This window comes from Phytophthora infestans, genomic scaffold (assembly GCF_000142945.1).
Source record: "Phytophthora infestans T30-4 supercont1.4 genomic scaffold, whole genome shotgun sequence".
Lineage (NCBI taxonomy): Eukaryota > Oomycota > Peronosporomycetes > Peronosporales > Peronosporaceae > Phytophthora > Phytophthora infestans.
This window is the reverse complement of record NW_003303755.1, coordinates 4,119,559-4,141,310: the sequence shown is the minus strand read 5'-3', so window position 1 is coordinate 4,141,310 and position 21,752 is coordinate 4,119,559. Positions and strand designations below refer to the sequence as shown.

Below are 21,752 nucleotides of genomic sequence, written 5' to 3'. Positions count from 1 at the left end.
CGGCGCAGCTCGATTACGCCTCCTGCATCCCCGAGCCCGTACTTTTGCTCCGAGCTCCTTCCATATGTCACAGGGATTCATTCTGGACACTTGATCCGGCAGCCCACTCAAGAAAACGTTAGGCAACGCTTGGTTGAATAAGTTCAACAGCTCGGACCGAGCCCTAGTCCAGTGTTGGTGGCGCCAACGCTTGGCCTTCGCCTCCTCTTGAGAAATATTCCCCTCCACCGAAATGATGGGTTTCTCAGGCGTACCCTCAAGGAAGTCCATCATGATAACCGTAGCCTCAGGTTGGTCCTTTTCCAACAACCCTCGCTGGTATTTCTCATCCAGCGTCTCTATGTGCGTTAGCACCTTGTCTCGCCACATGGTGTAGTCCTCCCCATGGAACTTTTCCAGTCCCAGGACCTGGGCACTCCTATTGTGTCCTTTAACCATGGGCCTTAGTCTCCGTACGTATCTGAAATATTAAGCTCTATGTAATAGGCCGTCAGTTTCAAAGTGAGGAGGCCTTTTAAAGCGGGCGCGCCACGCGTCCTCCTCGCCATTAACATCCCTCGGCAATGTGTTTACTTATTAAGTTTCCTTAAGAAGTAGGATGTTTGAACCTTTTCTATTGGCTACATATTTGACCAATTAAGGTGCATTCTAACAGCTTGAACCCGCGACAACCCTGCTCCCCAATGGGGCTGTCTTAAGTTAAGACTCCTAACCACCTGAGCTGTCAGCGCTTACCTAAAATACAACGCCATCGACTACAACGCCGTAATTCTCATAGACCGCGATCTTTAATGATAGTAGACGGCGTATTATTCCGAATGACTACAGTAGTAAGCGTTTGTTTTTTTCTTAAATTGATATTTAAATTCAACGGTACTGTACATGTAGTAGCAGAAGTACTTAAAATTAAATACTATTGTGCTTTGCAGATGGAATTTTGTAGCCTGAAAAGGACAAAAGCATTGAAATGCACAATAAGCGTCCCGCGGCGGGACCCGCCGTATCGGTTTTCAGAGACTCGGTCTGACTTCCAGTTGTAGACGTCAAGAATTCTCCGAGTTGAACCTCTTGGGTGCCGAACGTCATGGGATGCGTGGACTGGCTGGCGAAATGCGTGAGTGCGCTGCTGCTGATCTCCATCAACGTTTTCTTGGCGCTCGGTGCCGGCTTGGTGCTTTATGTGGCGGTTTTCGTGCGTCACACGGGCTGGGTGGAAGTCATCCAGGCTTATTGGTCTCCTATCAACGGGCTCGCTACAACGCTCATCTGTGTGGCCGGTGTAGTCATGGCCATGGCGGCACTCGGTACTATAGCCACACTGTGTCGCTGGAGAGCGGGGCTCTGCTACTATATGATCTTCGTGATACTCGTGCTGGTGCTGTTCGCCCTCATTACCGTCTGCTCCTTCCTGCTTTGGAGCATGTTTTCTGGCTGGGAGGATGAGACATACCCGGCCAGCAGCAGCGAGTCAGACATCAAGGTCGACTTTGATCAGGTCTACTGTTACGCCCAGGGCGTGTATATCTGCAACGAAGGCTCGGCCTCCGACGCTCTGACCATGTTCGCACCCGACCTGAATTCGACCATCACCGACGTGTTTGCGAATGTCAGTGGCGGCGTCAACATACTTTGCGATGAATACTTGAAAGATTACGATGAGCTCGCAGACGTGTGCAACGGATGTGATAAAGCACGCGAGTTCAAACACTTCTCGTCCGTACTTGAGTGGTCTAGGGAGTGCGAACCAGATGCGAAAACTTTGGCGTGGTGTGGGAATTGGTTTCTCGACGGGAGTGCAGCGAACACGACAGGGACAACAGCACCTTACACACACTGCCGAGAGGCGTTTCTCGATCTTGTCAGCAACTACTCGTTATACCTTGCAATTGGAAGTGTCATCGTCGTTATCGGCTCAGTTGCTGTTATTATCATGTCGTGTTATTTGCGGCGTCGCGACATGTACATGAACGACGTCTATGAGGCGTTCTAGGCAGATAGAAGAATGGGAATTATTGTGCAGAAGTAAATGTGTGGTTTTGCTGCGGCCGCGGCACATGACTCAAGGAGCCATGAAGCGGCCTAGATTTGCTGAACTTAATTACTAGCCAAATTTTGAATTGCATCCCCACGACGGGTGGGGCCATACTACTGAAACGGTGGTTGCGTTGGTGGCTGCTGAAGTGTTGATGGATGGATTGTTGTCACCCTAGAAAAGGTGCCTTGCTGGCCATACGGCACTTTGCCTTTATCTGCCGAGCGCGCACACCAGAAACGGCCAGTCGTCGACAAGATGGGGCGCTGTTCCTGTCTGACTAAGTGCGTTAGCGAAGTGATCTTGATCGCGATCAACTGTATACTAGCACTGGGCGGCGCGCTAGTGCTTTACGTCGGGATATACTTAAGGCATACGGGCTGGGTGGACGTGATCGAGGGCTATTGGTCTCCGATTGACAGCATCGTGACTGCACTGATCGTCATTGGTGCTGTCATCATTGGGTTGGCATTGTGGGGATCAGTTGCGGCATTATGTCGCTGGCGCTTCGGACTGTGCATCTACGCGAGTGTGATGCTTCTCGTCTTCATTTTGTTTGTGATAGTGGCCGTGTCAGCTTTCCTGCTACGACATCGTGCCAACGACTGGGAAGACTCGACGTATCCGGCCAGTAGTGATGAGGAATCCGTTAAAGAAAAGTTCGATCAAGCGTACTGTTATGCGCAAGGCGAGTTCATCTGCAACCAGGCTTCAATCTCAGACGCGCTCACGATGTTTATCCCCACACTCGACTCGTCCGTTGCTTCGGTCTTTGAGAACATGACTGGGGGAGTCAACACCCTCTGTGACGAGTACTTGAGCGACTACGATGTGCTCTCGAGCGTGTGTGACGGCTGCGAGCAAGCGCGACAGTTCAAGGACTTTTCATCGGTGGTCGACTGGGCGAACGACAAATGCCCTAGATCTGCCGATACAATAATATGGTGTGGAGTTTTCCTCGGCACCGGAGACACCAACAGCTCGTCCGGTACGGCTCCTTATTCCGAATGCCGCACAGAGTTTCTGAACCTCGTGGAGAAGTACACGCTTTGGCTCGGCGTTGGAAGCATCATCGTGTGCGCCGGGTCTCTCATGGTGATCACCTTCGCTTGTATCTTGCGGCGACGCGATCGGCGCCCCGCCTCGCCAGAAATGCATTCGGCATATGGACGTTTCTAGGTTGTAACCAAGCGAAGGCAACACCGGCTGTCGCTGCCTGCATCGACACCAACGCCACTAGATAAATGGTATCCCGGATATCAGCGCATGTAGATGGTTACATGTAGCCAGGTGCACCTGGCATGTTGCCACCATGATTGTCGAAGGCTTCGACTCGGAAGCCAACTCGGGAACGCGAGCCGATCACTTTCCTGAAAATCCGCTGAAATTTTCGCGTCTCTCCTTTTTATAATTAATATCGTACTTATAAGAGTGAATTCGAAACAGTTTGCTTTGGTTGGAGTGGGATGGAAATCCTGCAGCAATTAGTACTAGATCAGCGAGATAATTGTCGCGTAAGTCACAGTCTCTATCGAGCAGCTCATGTTGGCCATTCTTCAATTTGCGCTGACCTGCGACTATCCATATTGCAGCCATGGGTTTTTGTTCATGCTTGGGGAAATGCGCCACTCAGCTCATCTTGATTGCCATTAACTTCGTGTTGGCACTCGGAGGCGCCTTGGTGCTGTATGTGGGTATCTACATGCTCCACGCTGGCTGGGTGGATGTCATTCAGGGCTACTGGTCAAATATCGACGACGTAGTGACGGCCCTCATTGTGATCGGAGGTGTGATCATCGGTCTCGCAGTATTAGGGACCCTAGCAGCACTCTGTCGCTGGAGATTCGGTCTCTGCACGTACGCTATCGTGGTGCTGCTGTTCCTGATCCTGTTTGTGGTCGTGGGTACCGCCGCCTTCATCCTTATGGCCAAGGCTGGCGATTGGAGTGACAAGCAATACCCTGCCGAGAAAACTGAAGAGACCATAAAGACTGACTTCGACCAGGTCTACTGCTACGCACAAGGCGAGTATATCTGCAACGAGGCGTCGGTCGAGGAAGCGCTGGCCATGTTCGCTCCTGAACTCGACACCGCAATTGTGGCACTGTTTGGGAACGTGACCGGCGGCGTGAACACGCTGTGTGACGAGTACCGCAGCAACTACAGCCAACTTGAGAGCCTCTGCGATGGATGCGACACTGCACGCGAGTTCGAGAACTACACAAGGGTCTTCGATTGGGCGGACAGTCAATGTCCAAGAACCAACGATACTCTCGTTTATTGTGGAGAGTTCCTGGCGACGGGGTCATTATCGAACATCACTGCTGGCACAGCGCCTTATACGCAATGTCGAGCCGAGTTTTTGGACCTCGTGGAAGACTACTCACTTTATATGGGCATCGGCAGCATGCTCATCTGTCTCGGAGCCCTAATGATCATCATCTTTACCTTCTGTCTGCGTCGGCGAGACCTGCTTGGCCGCAATCATGTTGACCTGGAAGATGATCCGGTCACCCCATCGATGGAGTACCCTCGATACGAATACACTAAGGCGTAGACCTTATTAAATATCGTCAAGAACTGATCATTTGTACGATAAAACACGCATTTTAATTCATCGCCTGGCATTCGTAGCGAGATCATCACTTTGTGCGTCGCGCGCTAACAGTGGTACAGTACGTAGCTGACCTTGACTGGAGTTGCACCACGAAGTCGGATTGCAATTCGACAGTTCAAACCGCTTCTTTACTGTATCTCGTTGAGCAAGGCGCGAAAAAAGACCTACAGCAATGCTACAATAGCTAATATGCTGGGTTCGCAATTCACGGGTTCGTCGTGACAATAATTAATAATGTACAAATTGTAGCATGCCACTACAGTAGTTCGTTCGTACTATTGTGCATGTATCTCTTCGAGTGCATGGACGACAGATGAATCATCCATGGTGGCAATGAAAGATGGTCTTCTGTAGTTATTTTCTGTTTTTATACTCCGTATGATTCATTCTATCTACGGGATTTCACTCTGCATCGAAAAAATTCGATGAGGGGGTGGCGAGCATTTTTTTAGTTGTGAGTGCAGAGTGCTTCGACGCAGGGTAACTAGAATTTGTGCCTTTATTTGATCAAAGTATTTCCGTTAAAGCGAGAAGTAGATCTGACATTGGCACGGTACCTGGACCAGAGCAACCACATCCTTGTTATTACACTTCTCCGGTTGCATAAGAGTTTAAGCCGTGCTCTTACCAGTGCAATGCTGATCGTACATGCCAAACAAAGCTGTAATCTGTTACCGACATTCGAAACCTACATGTTAGCTTTTTCACGTATCCTTCAACTATCCCCTTACCTGGTCGTCGGTAAAGACGCATCCAAGATCTCTTAATGCTTCCTTCAGTTGTGACTTTGTCATAAATCCATGGTCTACATAGTTGAAGTCGACAACAATGCAGACGCGGATAGTTAGGTTTCGCCATCATATCATTCACGGAATACTAGGATGCACAGAATACTGTGCAAACGTACTGGTTCGTTCGTGCTTCTCAAAACTCCGTCTCACGGCTTGCAGGAGCTCTGTTCGCGACATGTACCGTTGCCATATTGTTTGTCCAGCTGAGTTCCATAGCGAAAGTGCTGCCTGTTCTCCTCCAACACGATAGAAAGCGTGTTGATACTTTGCGTGAAGGACTGACTCGGAAGGTGTTTCAACCTTCCTTGCTCGGTTGGTATGCTCTTGCAGTTCCTGGACCTGGTTGCTGGAAGGATGCACAGGATGAACCCGATCTCCACGTTGGCTGGACTGGTCCTGATTCCGTTGATATCGACGGTTATGGTCGGGATCTCGCTTACTGAGGTTCGCTCCTTGTCGAAGATCGGGGGGCGAGGCAAAGTTGCCGTAACCACTAGCATCATCAAACTTGCCATATCCAGATCGAGGAGACATTCCTCCCGGAGGGGCAGCAAAGGCTCCATATCCACTTGCATTGTCAAAGGCTCCATAACCTGAACGGGGCGACATATTCACCTTCGCTGGCGGAGAAGCAAACGCACCATAACCACTTGCATTGTCAAAAGCTCCATAACCTGAGCGTGGCGACATATTCACCTTTGCTGGTGGTGCAGCGAAGGCTCCATAGCCACTGGCATTGTCAAAAGCGCCATAACCTGAACGTGGCGATATATTCGCCTTTGATGGTGGTGCAGCGAAGGCTCCATAACCACTGGCATTGTCATAACCTGAACGTGGCGACATACCGGCTTTGATAATTGGCTGGTGAGTTGAATCTTCAGCAAAGCGAACTTGTCGTGGCTGGTTAATTGGGGCGCGAGCTTTCGCTCCCGAGCGTGGTAAACTTCGTTCTGGGGCCCGTGACGCGACGGTGAGACCTTGAGTAAATGTTGTACCGACCCGGTCTTCATTATTACGAAGATGACCTCTATATCCCAGAATCGGCGGGTTTCTCTTCTTCGGCACGACATCCGATTCATCGTCTACAGACGTATACGGGACGCAGCCGGTGTAAGCGTGTTCAGGTCGAGTCACTTTTTTCATGGCACGACGCTCTTGAACACTCGCAAATGGACTCGACGCTGCAGCGCCAGCGCCACTCCAAAGCCTTGACGTCATAATTGGGGCGTCGATCGATTGTCATGAATCTGTCAAAGGAGTTGTGACTCGCTTGTTTCCTGTATAAATAGGGAAAGTAGCAACTTCGCATGGAGCAAAACGCGATGCAGCAATAGAGAACAAGGAGAAGAGTTAAGCGCCTTCTTACTTAGCTACTTTTGAAGTATTGTGTTTATGCAGTTGTTTAATGCAAATTTCAAGGTGCGGGGATGCTAACGTATCGACCTTCACGCTAATGCTGGCACTAGCAGCCATACTCGTCTCCTGATCTTTTACTCACAAGCAAGTTTCGAGTCGAAGCTGCTGAGTGTGATAGCGAAGGCCTGGAGGGGACATAGTGGCCATCTAAAATCCATCGTGAAGAGATCTTTGCCGACTCGACCAAACTGAAGCACGACCGTCTCTTGATCCTCCGGAGTCACAAGCTGGAAGTTCTTGACAGAAGCCATGGTCACGCGGCCATTGAAGTTGAGTACATAGGCGCATACTTGGTCGTTCCAGCGCGGAGGCTTGTTAATAAGGTACGTGAGGTTCGTGTGGTCTTGCTCTTTGCACTTGTTGACCATCTCATCCTCCTTAGTTAATGGTCTCCAGACCACGCGGGTCCCGTCCTCCCGCACACGCGGGACACAAACCTTCATCTTTCGTGGACCACGATGACCCAAAACGTTGGCGGCGTACATTGCAATACCCAACTCCTGACGAATACCCGCAGGGTTGCTTGTGATGGTCTGTTGATCAACATCTTTCGGGTTGGAGCCGTTATCGTAGATCGTGAACTCGGTACCCAAGAAGTTGGCACGAAGCTTGCCCACGTAGTTGTCACTGCCACGACGTAGTAAATCTCCACGCTGGAGGGAGATGAGGTAGTTACTGGTGCGGTTCTTGGGGCGTTTTTTTGCCGTGAGCAAGAAGCGGTCGCCTTCCTTCATGTACAAACAGTACTCAGGGAACATCTTGTTGGCGCCAGACTTGTTGCGTTCAATGTAGCACTCAACCACGTCGTATGCTTTAGGAATGGGGCGCAAGGTGAAGGCTCGCATGTCTGTAATGTCAAGTTTCGGCTTGCGTGCATTAGCGGCGGCAGCTCGGCCTTTGTCACCGTCACGCGATGGGGAAGTAGGTGCATTCCGGTTGCGATCATCTTCCGAAGAAGCATCCGATGCCGATCTGGACTGAGATCGCGAGCGAGATCTCGAGCGTGAACGCGAGCGAGAGTGTGAACGTCCACGCGTATTCACCTGAAGCATACCAGTATTAAAACACACTTTAATGTTTGAGGTGAACTAAACGCCTTAAGACTTACGGTGCGTACGAACCCCCCACGGCTATTGGAGGTACCACGGCGATCATCGTCATCGTCGCGCCCACCACGTCCACTGTGATAAAAGTAACAGGCGTTAAATTGAGTATCAACGCCTTCCGACACCTTTGACATGGCGCAAACCTGCTGCCTGATCCACGGCTGGAACGCTTAGACGACGGTTCGTCATAGTCCTTGCCACGACGATCTCCGCTGCGAGCGCCTTTGGGGGTCCGCGACCGATCACGATCTGAATCATCACTGTCGCTGCGACGGTCCCGTGCCCGACCTCGGTCACGAGAGTAGCTGCGATCCCCTCGGCCACCTCGGTCGCGGCTACTGCCGCCACGATCACGATCAAAGTCTCTGTCATAGCTTCGGTCGCGAGCCCGGTCTCGGTCCCAACCACCGGGGCGACTCGAGCGTCGGTCGTCGTCGTCGTCGTCATCATCATTGCGGCTACGGCGTGAATACGATTGACCTCCAGAGCTGCCGCGACTGCTTACGTTTTGCCGCGACGAACCAGACCGACGCCCAGACCCGCGTGACGAGTCATCGTCTAGCTCATCGTCGTCTCGACCAAAGCGTCTGGTAGAATCATCACAGCAAAAGTGTCAAAACACTATATTGAGCAGTAATTAGCAGCAGACATACGAAGGCCTTTCATCGACATCCATTGACCGCGGAGCTGAGTATTGCCTGGGAAGTGACGTGCGTACAACACCTGCATCACGTAAATGCTGTTAAAGGTCTAACAAACACAGTACTACAAACCGCCATTACCGTACCCCCTCCCATGCGCTCCTGAAGTTTTTTCTTCTGCAGTTCTCGCTGCTGTTGGATGACGCTGGAGCGGGCACCGGAAAGGTAGTCCGCCCCTCCGAGTTCGCCATCGAGGTCATCGTCTTTGAGGGAGTTCGGGTGAGCAGACATTCCACCGCTCCCGGTTCTGCAGTCGTCTAAGGTGAGCACCTCCACCGCGTTCGACACGTCGTCATCACGGCCTCCCTTCCGCCCCCTTGATCCTCCACGAGAGGGGGCGTCGTCATCGAACGACGAGCCGTTCATGAACATTGCTTCTCAAGACCTACGTCTCTGCTCGAACTCGTTTGCTAGAGGCGAAAACCTCAACTAGCTGCGACTTGGCGGAAGTCACCGGTGAATGCAACCGCCCTCCTGAAGCCTCCCAACCTCACCACACTATTCTTGGCGCCAGCATTTCAACGTCAAAACCCTCTTCAACTTGAGCAGTGAAAGAGTTAAGTATCTATCATTCTTAAAAATGTTTATGCTTTCTGATAGGTTAACTATCAAAACCGGTATCATACCGTTTGAAGGAGCTCTACCGTCGAGTCAAAAATCAAGAAATCCGCATCATGTACTCACGTGAGAAGCTGGAGCGGCTGCTACGGCAGGCCAAGGTGACGACGCAGAGCATCCAAAAGGTGTCGCAATGGATGCTCAATCACCGCCAGCATCTGCCTGAGATGGTGACGCTTTGGAGAGACCTCATCCGCGAGGGAGACGCCGAGCACCAGATCGTTTACCTCTACGTCGCCAACGACGCGATGCAGGTGGGCGTACGCAAGTTTGGACGCCACATCGCTGCAGCCTTTGAAAAGGAACTCGTGGACATTGTGCAGCTGGTTATGCGAGATGGCGAGGAGAAGGTCAAGCGCTGCGCTCTTAAGATCGTGGGCATCTGGAAGGAACGCGGGGTCGTTACGCCACCTCTGTTGGCCATGCTAGAGAATGTTTGTGCTGGCAAACCCCCAGTGTACGTGGCGATAGAGATGGAAAAGAGTAATATAAAGTGTAATAATTGTTTGTTTTGCGTGCAGAGAGGAGGTCCCGGAGTCCGACGGGAAGGAGGAAGAGAGGAAAGCCAAGTTGTTGCAGGAGATGACCAGTGACGCAACGGTGGAGCGTGTGCTGGAAGATATGCCAGAGGTAGTGGAGTCTAGTGTCACTTCGCAGATGGCTACACACCTGCAGGAGCTAGTGAACGCAACTATCAGCTCCGATATGCTCAGTGACAGGATGTTCCAGTTGGAGTCGAGCATTAGTGTGTTCCACCATGCGTGTGGAGAACAGGACGAAGAAGATGAGGTTGTTGTGGGAGAAGAGGGCGACAGGACTTTCCCTTCTACGGGAGGCATCGCGTGGAGCAAGATGGACCAGCAAGTGTACGACCTGGACGTCGACAACAGTCGTCAACATGTCGACCAATATCGCAAGAATCTCATGGATCAGGCTACAAAGCGTGATGTGCTGATTAAGGAGCTACGAGGGCTGGAGACAAGAGATTTGTTTTCCTTTCCCCCAGACTCGACGACGCAGGAAGAGGCAACTTATCAAGAACGGGCGTTAGAGAAACTTTACTCTATTGCCTGTGAAGCCGAGACTCTGGAGCTAAAACAGGTGGAGGAACAACGTGCTGAGTTCCGTGCGAGACAAGAATCGCTGGCCGCTTCTGCTTCAGATCCGTTGTACTCTGCGTACCAACCAGCCGGGGAGCCCTATCGACCAATCACCCCGACGCCTTCAAGCCGTGGACGAAGCGAAAGTGGCAACAGCCACCTGGGGTATCGTCGATCATCTTACGAGTATGACCAACCACACCAGAGATCGCTTCGTCGCCACAGCAGCGCTTCCGCAGTCACGGACCGGGGCTTAATGGATGACCGACACAATGATCACCACCGATACGGTGGACACAATGATCGGTACGGCGGATCGAACGGCCGATACGGTGTGGACTCGCCGTCTACCAGCAAGCGCCCGAAGCTGCACCACTCGCACAGTATGGAGTCACAGAATGTGCAGTGGCAGGAAGCTTCTCGTCACTCTCCTCGAAGTGGAATCCATTCGAACTCGTACGCTGCTGTGGAGAGGGAGCAACCGGCTTACTCGCCGCGAGAGAACCGATTTTCACCAAGAGATCACTACCAGGCACCACCGCCGCGTCAAGGACGCCGTAGCCGATGGGACTCAATGCCTGAGGAGCGCTACAACAATCACTATGATGACCGGCGATGGTGAAGTCGACCTTATCGTCCTTCCTAACAATATTATTAGTATCAGTATTGCCGTCAGGCCGGCAAGCGCTGCGTAGCGCGAAGTGTAGCAAACCCAACAAAGCTAAAGCTTGACCTTGTAGGCTACGCCGCTGCTTGCCTTGCGAGTGCAATACTATAGTACTACTTTCTTGATATTAGGTTGGAGTGACGACACTGGAGATACTGCTACACGAGACAAACAGCCATCGAGGTGAGCTACAGCACTTCGTACTACTTCTAGTAGGATCCTAATCAAATCAAATATTTCGTGTTTCTGGTTGATGCAAGCTCTGCAGACGTCGCCACGTTAAAGCTCCACAATATCTCCCTCCACCTCGACCAGTTCTTGTCGAGGTGGCGGGAGAGCTGCACGCACTGGCATTGACCGTGCAAGCATCGGCTGCTCTTGCTCTTTACCAGAACTGTTCGAGCTGGACGACAGCTCCAACGACGAGAATGGCTCCTCCTTTTGTGTCTGCACAGGCGACTTTGGCCGCTCTTTGCTACCCGATTCCTGTGCCAATTTCTCCTCTTTCACCGTCTCCACTGCTAGCAATTTCAGTTCTTTAGCCTTTGAATCTGCATGCTCCTGCGTCCGGGAAGCATCGGGTTTCTCTTCCGCTTCGTCTTCAGAAACTTCGCTGTCATCGAGCTGCTGTAGACTTGACGATAGCCCACTGGCATCACTGATGGTCGAGGAATGACGAGGAGAATTCACAACACCTTTGCCTGCGGCGATCAATCTGCCAACTGGCGCCTCGCGAGCCTCTTCTTGACGACGTGTAGCCTCGTTATCATCTTGTCCACCGCGCTTGCTTCCGAAGAACCCCATAAACGAGCTCGAGATGGACGACGCTAGGCGGTTCATGTGGAAATTCGTCACTTCACCGACCGAAGGCGACGCAAAATATGTATGGCAGGATCCACAGCGCAGACAAGCAGTAGCAGGTGGCACGTAACACACCACGAAGCATCCAGGACACTTGACGTGGATGTTGACGCCCATATCTCGCGCCAAAAAGTTGGTACTATCTCTCAAGTCTGTGCCGATCTTGTCTAGTGTAGACCGGATCGTGTAGTCGCACTGCACGCACGTAAGGTTGCCTCCGTCATTTAAGAATCCACATCGAGAGCAGAAAATCTGCGCCGGGGCTGCAGTCGTCACCAACGAGTAGAAGGGAACATGACACTGCGAGCATTCCTTGGACGCCCGTCGGTTCACTGTGTCGCTATGGCAACATCAATATTAGTCAACTAACTTAAGATATCACGAACATCTTCACTCTCACCATACACCACAATTCCAACTGCCGTCCGCTTGCACATCGTGTGTTGGCGGCTTCATCTCCGCCCTGCATCCCCGCAATTATATTATTAATCCTTGCAGTAATTAGAATTACACAGCACAAAGCCTCCACGCACCCGCACATTCCACAGGACGAGACGTCAGACGCATTCAGGAACGTGCTGCGTTGACAGAAGCGCCATGACAATCAGAATTTTCAGTACAATATTAAAACGCACCAACTTTTTTAGCAGTGTGGCGGCCTCTTACCACGTGCTGCAGGCAATCTGAATGCCCTTCCCGCCCGCCACCGTCTTGTTCTCAAGGGCACTGTCAGAATGTCACCGTCAGAGACTCAGCGCTCGACAAAAAGAAGGCAAAAACGTCGACGTACACGCACTGACTGCTCTCCATCCTGCCTGGTTCTTCTCTTCTGAGTTCAACAGTTGGAATGTCATTATAGTAACTCGTTTCAGTGACTTCAACTTTTCTTCAACATGCGCGACCTTTAAGTATCCGCCATGCCGCCCAAGAAGCCGCCGTCCAAGCTGACAGCGCAGGGATCGACGCTGAACCTGCCACCCACAGCGAACAACTACCGCCAGCCACTGCCAGCGCCGATATTGCCGCCGTCAGACTCAATCCCACCGCTTTGGAGACCGAATGCTGTTCCAACCGAGGTTTTTCCTGAATGGACGGACCCTACAGCTCTGCGTACGTTCACTATCAGCTAAAATAATGTGATTTAGATGGCAACATGACAAGTAATGCCACATTTACACAGCTGCGGATCATTGGGGGACTGCAGAACAGCCTTTTGAAGACTCTTTGACACCAGAAAACCTGCTTTTGCCGAAGGAGGTGCGTCATACATGCAGAGCTTCTTAGCTGCTACTTTGAAGTAATAAAGTCTTACTTCACTGTGCCTAGGTGAAAGAGCTCAGCGATTCCATTATGTGGAAGCGTCCGTCTCAGTTTCTGCCGGTCATCGTTGATCCTGTGATTCCTGCGACTCCACCGCCACCAACACCCGAGCCAAAAGCTGCCGGAAAGAAAGGAGCCGCTTCAGCTGCAAGGAAAGGAGAACCAGAGCCACCGAAAAGGCCTCCCCCGCCTCAACATGCTCACGTAAGGTGTTACTAGCGGAAATTTTCTCCATGTCGCTTAATAACTGTAGACACACTTGTGTTGTTAAGGTATTTATCCTGAAGAGTGAAAGGGTGGGCATAACAACCAGCTCTTCTACTCTACCATCAACAACAGAGCATCATCACAACCACACACTACATATCCCTCGAGATTTCCAACGACGGTGGAGCGCTGAGCAGATTGAAACTCTTCAGGCTTGGGCCAAAGAGGAGGAACGCATTGTACTTGAGCAACGACACCGTGAACGTATGTACATGGGATTCGAAGATGCCATCGCGTATATCGTCAACGAGCGACCTCGAGATCTCCTGGCAGAAGTGGATTTTGATGCAGACGACTTGGTGGACGACGGCCAAGACGAAGACGACGCCCTTACAATAAACATGGATGTGAGCAATGCGACGTCGCCGTGGGGGGTAATGCCTCCTCCAAGGATCGAGATTGCTCCGAACGCAGTATACAAACCCGGAATTCCTCATGGAGATATAATTCACGCTAACATGGCGTCGTACTTCCGCATTGTGGAGCAGTTGTACAGCTCACGCCAAGACAACAACAGCAATATGGCGCCGTTTCTGTGGCAAGCTATCTACCCTCAAGATAACAGCGGGAAGCCAGTGTACAATCCGGGTGGGAAGTACTGCGTCAAGTTGTATGTCTTAGGAAGGTGGCGTCGCGTTGATGTCGACGATAAGCTACCGATAGACGCCGATGGGAACGTTATCTATCTGTCTAGCTCGGTGAAAAGTGAGATCTGGCCGTGCTTGTTAGTGAAGGCTCTGTGTAAAGTGGCGTACTGGTTACATCCACAGTCTCCTGAACCCGAAGCGAAGCATCAAAGAAGCGCCGATGGAATGTGTCAAAACGTGGTTCAGATCTTGTTAGCGCTCACCAGCTGGAAAGTCTCTCGGTGGGAGCCGAAAGCGAGTTTCGGTGCTAGTGAGAACGTCTTCCACCAGTTACTCCAGGTAAGCACAAGCGTGATATGACTGCTTTCCCGTGATACATTTCATTTACTTGTAGCAACATCCTTTTCTCATTTGTAGTTTGTACCAAGTTCTCAGCGAATTGAAGAAAATACCGAGGCGATCGCAGGAAGCGAGGCGCCTGCAACAGTGACCGAGACTCTGGACAAACCCACGACAGTAAACTCCCCCGTGGTAAGCGATTGGGATCTGTTACTATTGAAGTAGTCCTCCATTGACGTCTTCGCATTGTAGCCTCAAGCTGTGATTTGTTGCGCAGGCGTCAATCAAGTTGCCGACATGGTTTTCGGTGAAGTGGTTCTGGTGACTGATGTTGTTGGCGACACTGGCAACACCACGTTCAAAGTAGTTCGACAAGGCTCTCCAGCGACCATTTCCGAGGAAACGAACGGTGTCAACGAGCTCGTGTTTCTGCTGGTTCACCCAGTCCTTCAATACTCCGACACATTTATCCGCGGATGGCTTCCAAATCCAGAGCCTGTCGTCGAAGGTGTCGAAGAAGCACGTGCAGAACTCGTGCCGTTTGAAACTCCACGTGTACAATTCGTGGTGATATCAAGGCACGATGCCGCACCTGACCAGTCTCCAGGAGATAGTTTAAGTGATACGGCTGTAAATCTCGTTGCCTCTTTAACTTCCGTTCAGCCACCCGAGCAAGAGCTGTATAACCTCAACAAGTCGTCAGCAGTAATATCCACTCATCTCGGTGTCGATCCGAGTGGTAGCTTGATTCTGATTGAAGAGATGGACAAGAAAGCATCCTCGACGTCTTCATTACCTGCGATCCTGACACTGAACTCAACATACTCGGAGTTTATCAGAGTTTCTCCGGTGGATAAAGGAAACATCGTGTATCGCGTCTACCCACAAAAATCGCTGCGGTATGGCTACAGCATTCATGTCGAGTCGAGCCACAAAGTTGCGTTTCAAGATGCTCCGACGTACTGGCGCAGTTTGTCCAACCTCCACGTGATCGAATGCGACGGAGTACACCCAGTCATGTTGCCAGGTACTTGGAACATTTTGTTCAAACAAAGCTTTGAACTTGTTCCGTCGACCCAAGGAGACGAACGATCGAAATCGGCACCGGAACTGAGAATTGATCTCCATCTAGTGGAGGAATTGCTCGCAAACTTCACGCATATTTCCATCGTGAACGATGCCACAGGCGAAGTCAAGAGGGCCGGCACACTTTGCTCCAAGATCACACTTCCTGTTGCTGCAAGTGATGCTCCGATTGCTTACACGTTGGTAGTCGACTGTGCCCCTGGCAACTTCTACGTCCGGGAAGGGAAATGGAAACTTACACTTGCGAGTGACTGGGAATTCTCCAAGTCAACAACGCACCAGATGAAATTGACGCAGTACGAGGGAGTTTACGAGCCGAACAAACCGTTGCTGTGCTTCCGAGATGTGATCATGGCACCGAAGACGTCAATCTGGACGAGTTTTCACTTCCAACTCTTACGCGACGGAGCTGTCGAGAGCGCTCTCGCTGCCAAGCTGGAGGTCTACGATCTTGGTAGTAATTCCGCCCGAATCGGTGAGAAAAACTTCAAGGGGGAAGTTCGTTTGTTGCAGCTCCCGTGTGTAACTACAGCTGACGGTAATCCACCTTCCGAGGATAAGCGAGGCTACATCATCCAAGGCAGCATCGACAGAGCCACCTGCATCGTACCAGACGAGGTGCAATCTCGTCGTCCATGCCGCAGTCACTCGAATCGTCCATTAAATGACCTGACAACCACGTCGGTGGAGGGAAACTCTGATGTGCCACCACCTGGTTCTGCGCGCTCATCTCGTGCTCATTGCGACATCAAATGGCGACTCACTTGCTGGAGCTCGGAGGACGTAAAGTTACAGGAAGACAACACAAAAGAGCTGCAATTCGAAGCCATTCGAGCGTCGTGGGCCGAAAAGGCTGTCGATCGCAACACTAATGGCGCCGTGTCAAGGCTGCTGTACCTGGGTAAAGTGCATGAAGCGGAGGTCAGGATGAAGCAAGACAACATGATGGACGAGCAAATCGCCAAGGTGAAAAGCCGCTTCGAGTGGATTCAAGCGGTCAAAGCTAAGATTACATCAGCAGGAGTCAATGAATCGTATCTCGAGGAAGCCCCAGGCAGCGACGAAAAACTGCTATCGGAAGACGAACTCACCGAAAGCAAGCGTCTCTTGCTTGAACGGATTGGTGCCGTGGAAGCGGACAAAGAACAGCGCCGTGTGGCCCGTGCATTGGCCAAAGAGAAGCGCGCCCAGGAGCTGAAAAACATAGTACGAGCCGTGATCGACAGACGTGCGAGCTCTCTCAAGAAGCAACAGGAGCTGAAAAGGCAACTCGCAGCAGCTCTGACTCAGTCAGCCTAGTACACAAACAAAAAAAAAAGCCGATGGTCAAACGGAGACCAGCGCTCGCTGAACATTCATCTGTGAGCTTCGTTATTTCCTCAACTTCCTCCCCATTTTTCATTCCTGAGGAGGCGCTCACTTTACTACGTCACTTGAATTTTCCTATATGCATGGGTACGTGTCCTCGCTCGCTGGCTTTGCGTCGCTGTCCTTTCCGCCCTTCAATGAATCGTGATCTTCATCCCCGTCCACCGAAGAGTCCTGAGACGCTAACTAGCTAGCGTTGGGTTACCCTGGGGTCTTATCAATTTTTTTGTGTTTTCGTTTTTTACTGCATTTTTCGCATTTCGCTCACCCTGGTGCTTCAAAAGTTGTAATTTCATTTTCAATTTTCACTTGGTGCCGGGGTGCAATTTGCGCAATTTGCAATTTCGGTGCGGCCCTTTCTTCATTCACTGGCCATTCTTCATCGTGTCTTCAATCTTGCTTCAACTTCAGTTTTTTTTAGGTCACTTCAATTTCATCGTGACCATTCGTCTCGTCTTCACTTTTCAAATCTGTCGGTCGCCCATTTTTTTTATCGGTCGCCGAGCAGCCGATTCTTTTATCGCTCGAGTTTCCATCCAGCTCGCGTCTTTATCATGTAATTCCACTTCGCGTATTTTGCCTCGTTACAAATACATTCCTCGGTCCGCGCGACGATCCATCCATCCATGCAGCTCGCTTCACTGCCATCACCAGCGTTCACATTCCAACCATGAGTCCAATTCTTTTTACAATCTCATGACCAGTGCGATAGCCACCGACAACAGCACTGCAAGCAGGCCGGGACGGATGTCTAAAACGGCTCCGCCTTGGCCAGCGCCCCACCTACCCGATCATCGAATGTGGGGACTGGACCAGCCAGCATTACCGAAGACATGCTCGCATAGTTGGCGGCGGCAGCCTGCTGTTCAGCTGCTCTCTTTCTTTCAGCTCGAGCTCTCGCTGCGCTGGTGTTGGCATTGACAGTGATGACAGGCGGCGGAGTTGTGCTCACGGTACCTGGTGGTTGAGCAGGGTGGCGCTCAAAGTAATGCTTGGTGCACAGATTGTCGATACGACCGGTCTTGGAGCACTCTGGGATGATGCACTTCTTGTCAGCACCATGCGTCACGCAGTAGCCGGCACGACGATCAGTCTTATTGCAGCCTTCCACCATGCAACGTCGTCCACCGCCGTGAGCACGGCACAATCCGCGGCCTTGGGAGCTCTTCGTGCAGTTAGGAACCGTGCAACGGCTACCTCCGCCGTGCAACTTGCACAGTCCACGCGACTGAGCCGAGTTATCGCATCCGTCATGCTGGCAGCGCTTTCCACCACCATGACTGATACAGAAGCCACCACCTTGATCGCTAAGTCCGCAACCGGCAAATCCACAACGTCGTCCTCCACCGTGACCCTTGCAAAGTCCACGCGAGCGCACAGTTCGATCACAGCCGGGAACTGAGCAGTCTTTGAGCTTCTTGTTTTTACGTACGCGTCCGGTACTACTGGACCCCGATCGAGTAGAAGTCGCGCTACGTTTGCCCCCACTCAACGTTGTCGGTCCATTACGACTATCCACAATGCGCGTGTCAATCGGAGGCGGACGTCCGCCTGGCATCACTTGCATGTTATTGATGGCTGTAACTTGCGAAGAGCCCACAGAGCTCGGCGATATGGAGACTCCAGTGCTGTTCATAGCACCACCACTAGTCAACTTCATCTCTCCTGGCCCTGCCGAGCTCTGGGATATCGTGGCATTCTCTGCTCCGAGGCCATAGTTACCGGCACTAGTCGCTTGTGGGACGCTCGTGATAGCGTTCGATGCCTAAGGTTAAAACACAACTACCGTAAGTACATATTCAAAGGAGGGCAACAAATGGACAATACAAACGTACCTGTGCGCATAATGGGCAGCTGGTCAAGCCTCCCCATGTGTGCAAACATTGGGCGTGGAAACGGTGGCCGCAATTGTTTGCGATTCTGTCGCTATGTGCACCACTGCACAGACCGCACGTGTCTTCGCTGCTTGCGTTGAGCTGGGAAGAAGGGGGCGATAAGGACGGCGGATACAGCGCAGATGCTGACGCTGGACCATCCGAGGATAGACTGACCATCGACATGGACGTTGTTGAGCTCGTGACATCTGCATACAAAGAGGTCGGATGCGTAATCTCCAGCGACTTCGCAGTGGCTTGCTGATGTTGCTGCTGCATAAACGGTAATTGGTTTCCATTCGAAGAACCGGTCGAGATGTCCACGCCTCCGTCCTTCAACCGCGTTGTCAAGGAGGGACCCGCGCCACTATTAGGACTGAACTGCGGCATGCGTGATCCAGTACTAAACATCCCACCGACTCCGTTGCCCATGACCCGTCCCATATTGGAAGAACCACCTCCATTCCCATTGGCATCGAAGTTAGTTGGCATTGTGGCACTAGGAGGCACCAGATCCAACGGATTATGCTGTTGCGTCGGTTCTTGTTGCGTACGTTGCTGTTGCTGCTGTGAAAAATACGCCGTACCGCCATACATGTTCGAGCGCTGATACATCGACTGCTGTTGCTGCGTATTGTTGGACGTCGTCTTGATCTGTACCACGTTTCCACTACGCTCAACACCGTGCACATAGCCACCACTGGAGTTCAAGAACGAATCGGCGGGAACCACGTTGAAAGGCTGTCGGAACTTGCGGTCTCCTGCGTCTTTAAGTCCAATATTGACAGGTTCATGCGGCATAGCGTCCGGCGCACCCTGTGGATTCGTTGCCGAAGTCACCAACATGCCTAACGGATTCGTCTCGCTGCCTTGAGCGTAGCTGCCATACTGTTGCTGCTGTTGCGTGGGTTGTTGCTGTTGCTGTTGAGGCTGTTGCTGATAGTTCCCAGTGTTGCCGTAATTCTGCGAGTAAGACGGGTAGCCGTATGGTGCAACGTACGACTGCTGATGCGTCGGGTGCGGCGAGTACTGCTGGCTAGGCCGATTGTCCGCCGGATTCTTGAGGTGCGCGTAGTTTGCAGGCGTGTACTGTCCCGCATGGAATATATTTACCTGTTGCAGTTGCTGCGGATGCGAATGGTACTTTGCATTGCCCAGATTCACTCCACCTCGATGAACGGCTTGAAAACTGTGGCAAAAAGCAAAAGCATGAAAAAATTAGTCACCAGCCATTTTCGCTGTAGGGTTTGAGCAAAGAAGTGCCTTGCGTCCCCCATTCCTCTTCTCGGTCCTGTTCCCCTCGTCCCCGTTTTCAGCTGGTCGTATGTTGACACGGGGACTGGGGGTGTGGGGCTGTAGACGAAAAGGGTCTTCATTCAAAGGCTCGAAGACCGAAACAGGGGAAGGGGGACGGTGGCTCGCAAAGCGCGCGCCTTGTCGCTTCAACTTCAAAGGCAAAAAAGTGTAGGTAGCAAATAACAGGGTTCGGTTTCTAACCTTTTGGCGCGGTCCACAGCGGCGAGATTCACGACGTTGGCATTCATTGTGCCCGCGGCGGAGAAGGCGGCGTAGGGCGTGGCGAGGCCACGAGACTGCGACGAGACTGGCGGTGGGTGGTGCGCGGGATGATTGGGCGTGAGCTCATTCATCGGAGTCGCTCCCGCTCGGGAGACGTCCACGTGAGGGGGGGAGTCGCTCGCGCTGGTACTGACGCTGTTGGTACTGCTGCTGCTGCTTGGCTGCCTTTGCCGCTGGCTGTTTTCTTGGCTGGTGTGGCGGCCAATTTGGCTCCGGCCGTGGATGGGACTAATAGTTGGCGAGGATCGGCACTGTGTGTTCTGTGTGGGCTTTCTGCCGCTGCAGTGTTTCGAGGCTCTCGAGACTCGAGTGGCCGAGCGGGAGGGATCGGAAGTTGTGTAGCGGGCTGGCGTGGCGTGCCTGTGCCTAGCTTCTGGTCATTTGATTGCCGTAAAAGCTGCGAGCGCTGGCCCGACGCTGCCCAACCAGCGCGGGGACACATCGCACCTAGACGTGCAGCCACGGTACGAAAGATCGGCTCCCCCGGCTAAACTGCCGTTTGCAATAGCGACAAGGTGATGGATGGCATACAAATCACTCGGGCCGAATAAGATTCGCAAACACCCATAGTCTCTATCTCCGGCACGACGGGTGGGGAGAAAATGTTCAGTTTGTTCTCGCCTTTTTTTCCAGATAAAGAGGACTTCGCGGCAAAGCGAGTCGGCTCTGCCGTAGCAGCGCAGCTCGTGCCCTTGCAGCTTGCGCCTGCGCTCCATGGCGTCGTTCTTGCCGTCGTAGGCCCGCATAGCACCAAGTCTTTAGAAACCTTTCCGTTATCCTGCTACTTTCGGTGTCAAGGGTGGCACCGCACTGGCCGAGTGCTCGTCTGCCGTCCAAATGGCTCCATCCTCAAAAGTCCGCTTCTGCCTGATAGGCATTCTGTCCGTTTGCCGCACACGAGGCGCGTCTCGTTGTCTTGTCTGCCTAGGGAGTACACAAGCGATGACGGTTAAATACCTAGGATCGGAGGGTAATTCTCGTAGGCGATGCACACTGTTGCGGCGTTGAAAGGTACACGTTGACCCCCAACACGAAATATCTGCAACCTCTCACTCTTATTCGCCTCTCAAGCGTCGAGACGAATAAGAGTTGTGAGCGAAATGGCACGATGCTATTTAATGTCCTCCTCGTGGGTATCGTTCTCTCCCACAATGACCACCGGAATTCAAATTCAGATCTCGATAGTCTGTGCAATAGCTGTACATGTCCACGGCGAAGGCAAATTCAGAGCTCGCTGACTCAGCAGAAGTTATGGACTGGGAGGTTCAGGTCTGGATTTTTAGCCTCTGACTGAGAGCTGCGGTTTTGTCGTGCTAGCGTAGCGTCACAGACCGAATTGGACATGTTGACACCAGGGCCCTGTACATGTACAGTACTGTACACGTACTACAGTAGTACAAGTACTTCGAGAAACAATGTACCGT

At 52.0% G+C, this 21,752-nt stretch overlaps 10 protein-coding genes across 10 annotated transcripts; 5 read left to right on the top strand and 5 right to left on the bottom strand.

Annotated features, from left to right (window-relative positions):
• Positions 1-13: 13 nt before the first annotated feature.
• PITG_03953 (uncharacterized protein) lies at positions 14-438 on the bottom strand (the record flags this gene model as incomplete). The annotated part of the gene is made up of 2 exons (XM_002906940.1): positions 14-41; positions 89-438. 2 exons carry the CDS (start codon positions 436-438, stop codon positions 14-16), a joined length of 378 nt encoding a protein of 125 aa, XP_002906986.1.
• A 646-nt stretch (positions 439-1,084) lies between these two features.
• Positions 1,085-1,990, top strand: PITG_03952 (uncharacterized protein; the record flags this gene model as incomplete). The annotated part of the gene is made up of 1 exon (XM_002906939.1): positions 1,085-1,990. One exon carries the CDS (start codon positions 1,085-1,087, stop codon positions 1,988-1,990), a length of 906 nt encoding a protein of 301 aa, XP_002906985.1.
• Positions 1,991-2,290: 300 nt separating this feature from the next.
• On the top strand, positions 2,291-3,211 carry PITG_03951 (uncharacterized protein; the record flags this gene model as incomplete). The annotated part of the gene is made up of 1 exon (XM_002906938.1): positions 2,291-3,211. The coding sequence occupies one exon, from the start codon at positions 2,291-2,293 to the stop codon at positions 3,209-3,211; it is 921 nt and encodes a 306-aa protein (XP_002906984.1).
• Positions 3,212-3,615: 404 nt separating this feature from the next.
• PITG_03950 (uncharacterized protein) lies at positions 3,616-4,633 on the top strand (the record flags this gene model as incomplete). The annotated part of the gene is made up of 1 exon (XM_002906937.1): positions 3,616-4,633. One exon carries the CDS (start codon positions 3,627-3,629, stop codon positions 4,587-4,589), a length of 963 nt encoding a protein of 320 aa, XP_002906983.1.
• A 735-nt stretch (positions 4,634-5,368) lies between these two features.
• On the bottom strand, positions 5,369-6,283 carry PITG_03949 (uncharacterized protein; the record flags this gene model as incomplete). The annotated part of the gene is made up of 3 exons (XM_002906936.1): positions 5,369-5,454; positions 5,557-5,748; positions 5,881-6,283. 3 exons carry the CDS (start codon positions 6,281-6,283, stop codon positions 5,369-5,371), a joined length of 681 nt encoding a protein of 226 aa, XP_002906982.1.
• Positions 6,284-6,930: 647 nt separating this feature from the next.
• Positions 6,931-9,070, bottom strand: PITG_03948 (tubby-like protein; the record flags this gene model as incomplete). The annotated part of the gene is made up of 5 exons (XM_002906935.1): positions 6,931-7,899; positions 7,965-8,037; positions 8,106-8,549; positions 8,616-8,685; positions 8,750-9,070. 5 exons carry the CDS (start codon positions 9,033-9,035, stop codon positions 6,931-6,933), a joined length of 1,842 nt encoding a protein of 613 aa, XP_002906981.1.
• Positions 9,071-9,337: 267 nt separating this feature from the next.
• On the top strand, positions 9,338-11,003 carry PITG_03947 (uncharacterized protein; the record flags this gene model as incomplete). Its single annotated transcript, XM_002906934.1, has 2 exons — positions 9,338-9,738; positions 9,803-11,003. The coding sequence occupies 2 exons, from the start codon at positions 9,338-9,340 to the stop codon at positions 11,001-11,003; spliced, it is 1,602 nt and encodes a 533-aa protein (XP_002906980.1).
• A 22-nt stretch (positions 11,004-11,025) lies between these two features.
• Positions 11,026-12,743, bottom strand: PITG_03946 (uncharacterized protein; the record flags this gene model as incomplete). Its single annotated transcript, XM_002906933.1, has 5 exons — positions 11,026-12,249; positions 12,310-12,372; positions 12,443-12,487; positions 12,576-12,635; positions 12,700-12,743. 3 exons carry the CDS (start codon positions 12,448-12,450, stop codon positions 11,328-11,330), a joined length of 993 nt encoding a protein of 330 aa, XP_002906979.1.
• Positions 12,744-12,826: 83 nt separating this feature from the next.
• PITG_03945 (uncharacterized protein) lies at positions 12,827-16,807 on the top strand (the record flags this gene model as incomplete). The annotated part of the gene is made up of 5 exons (XM_002906932.1): positions 12,827-13,019; positions 13,090-13,166; positions 13,236-13,438; positions 13,543-14,422; positions 14,675-16,807. 5 exons carry the CDS (start codon positions 12,827-12,829, stop codon positions 16,805-16,807), a joined length of 3,486 nt encoding a protein of 1,161 aa, XP_002906978.1.
• Positions 16,808-17,627: 820 nt separating this feature from the next.
• PITG_03944 (uncharacterized protein) lies at positions 17,628-21,672 on the bottom strand (the record flags this gene model as incomplete). The annotated part of the gene is made up of 5 exons (XM_002906931.1): positions 17,628-18,641; positions 18,712-19,939; positions 20,248-20,674; positions 21,140-21,248; positions 21,661-21,672. The coding sequence occupies 5 exons, from the start codon at positions 21,670-21,672 to the stop codon at positions 17,628-17,630; spliced, it is 2,790 nt and encodes a 929-aa protein (XP_002906977.1).
• Positions 21,673-21,752: the final 80 nt, after the last annotated feature.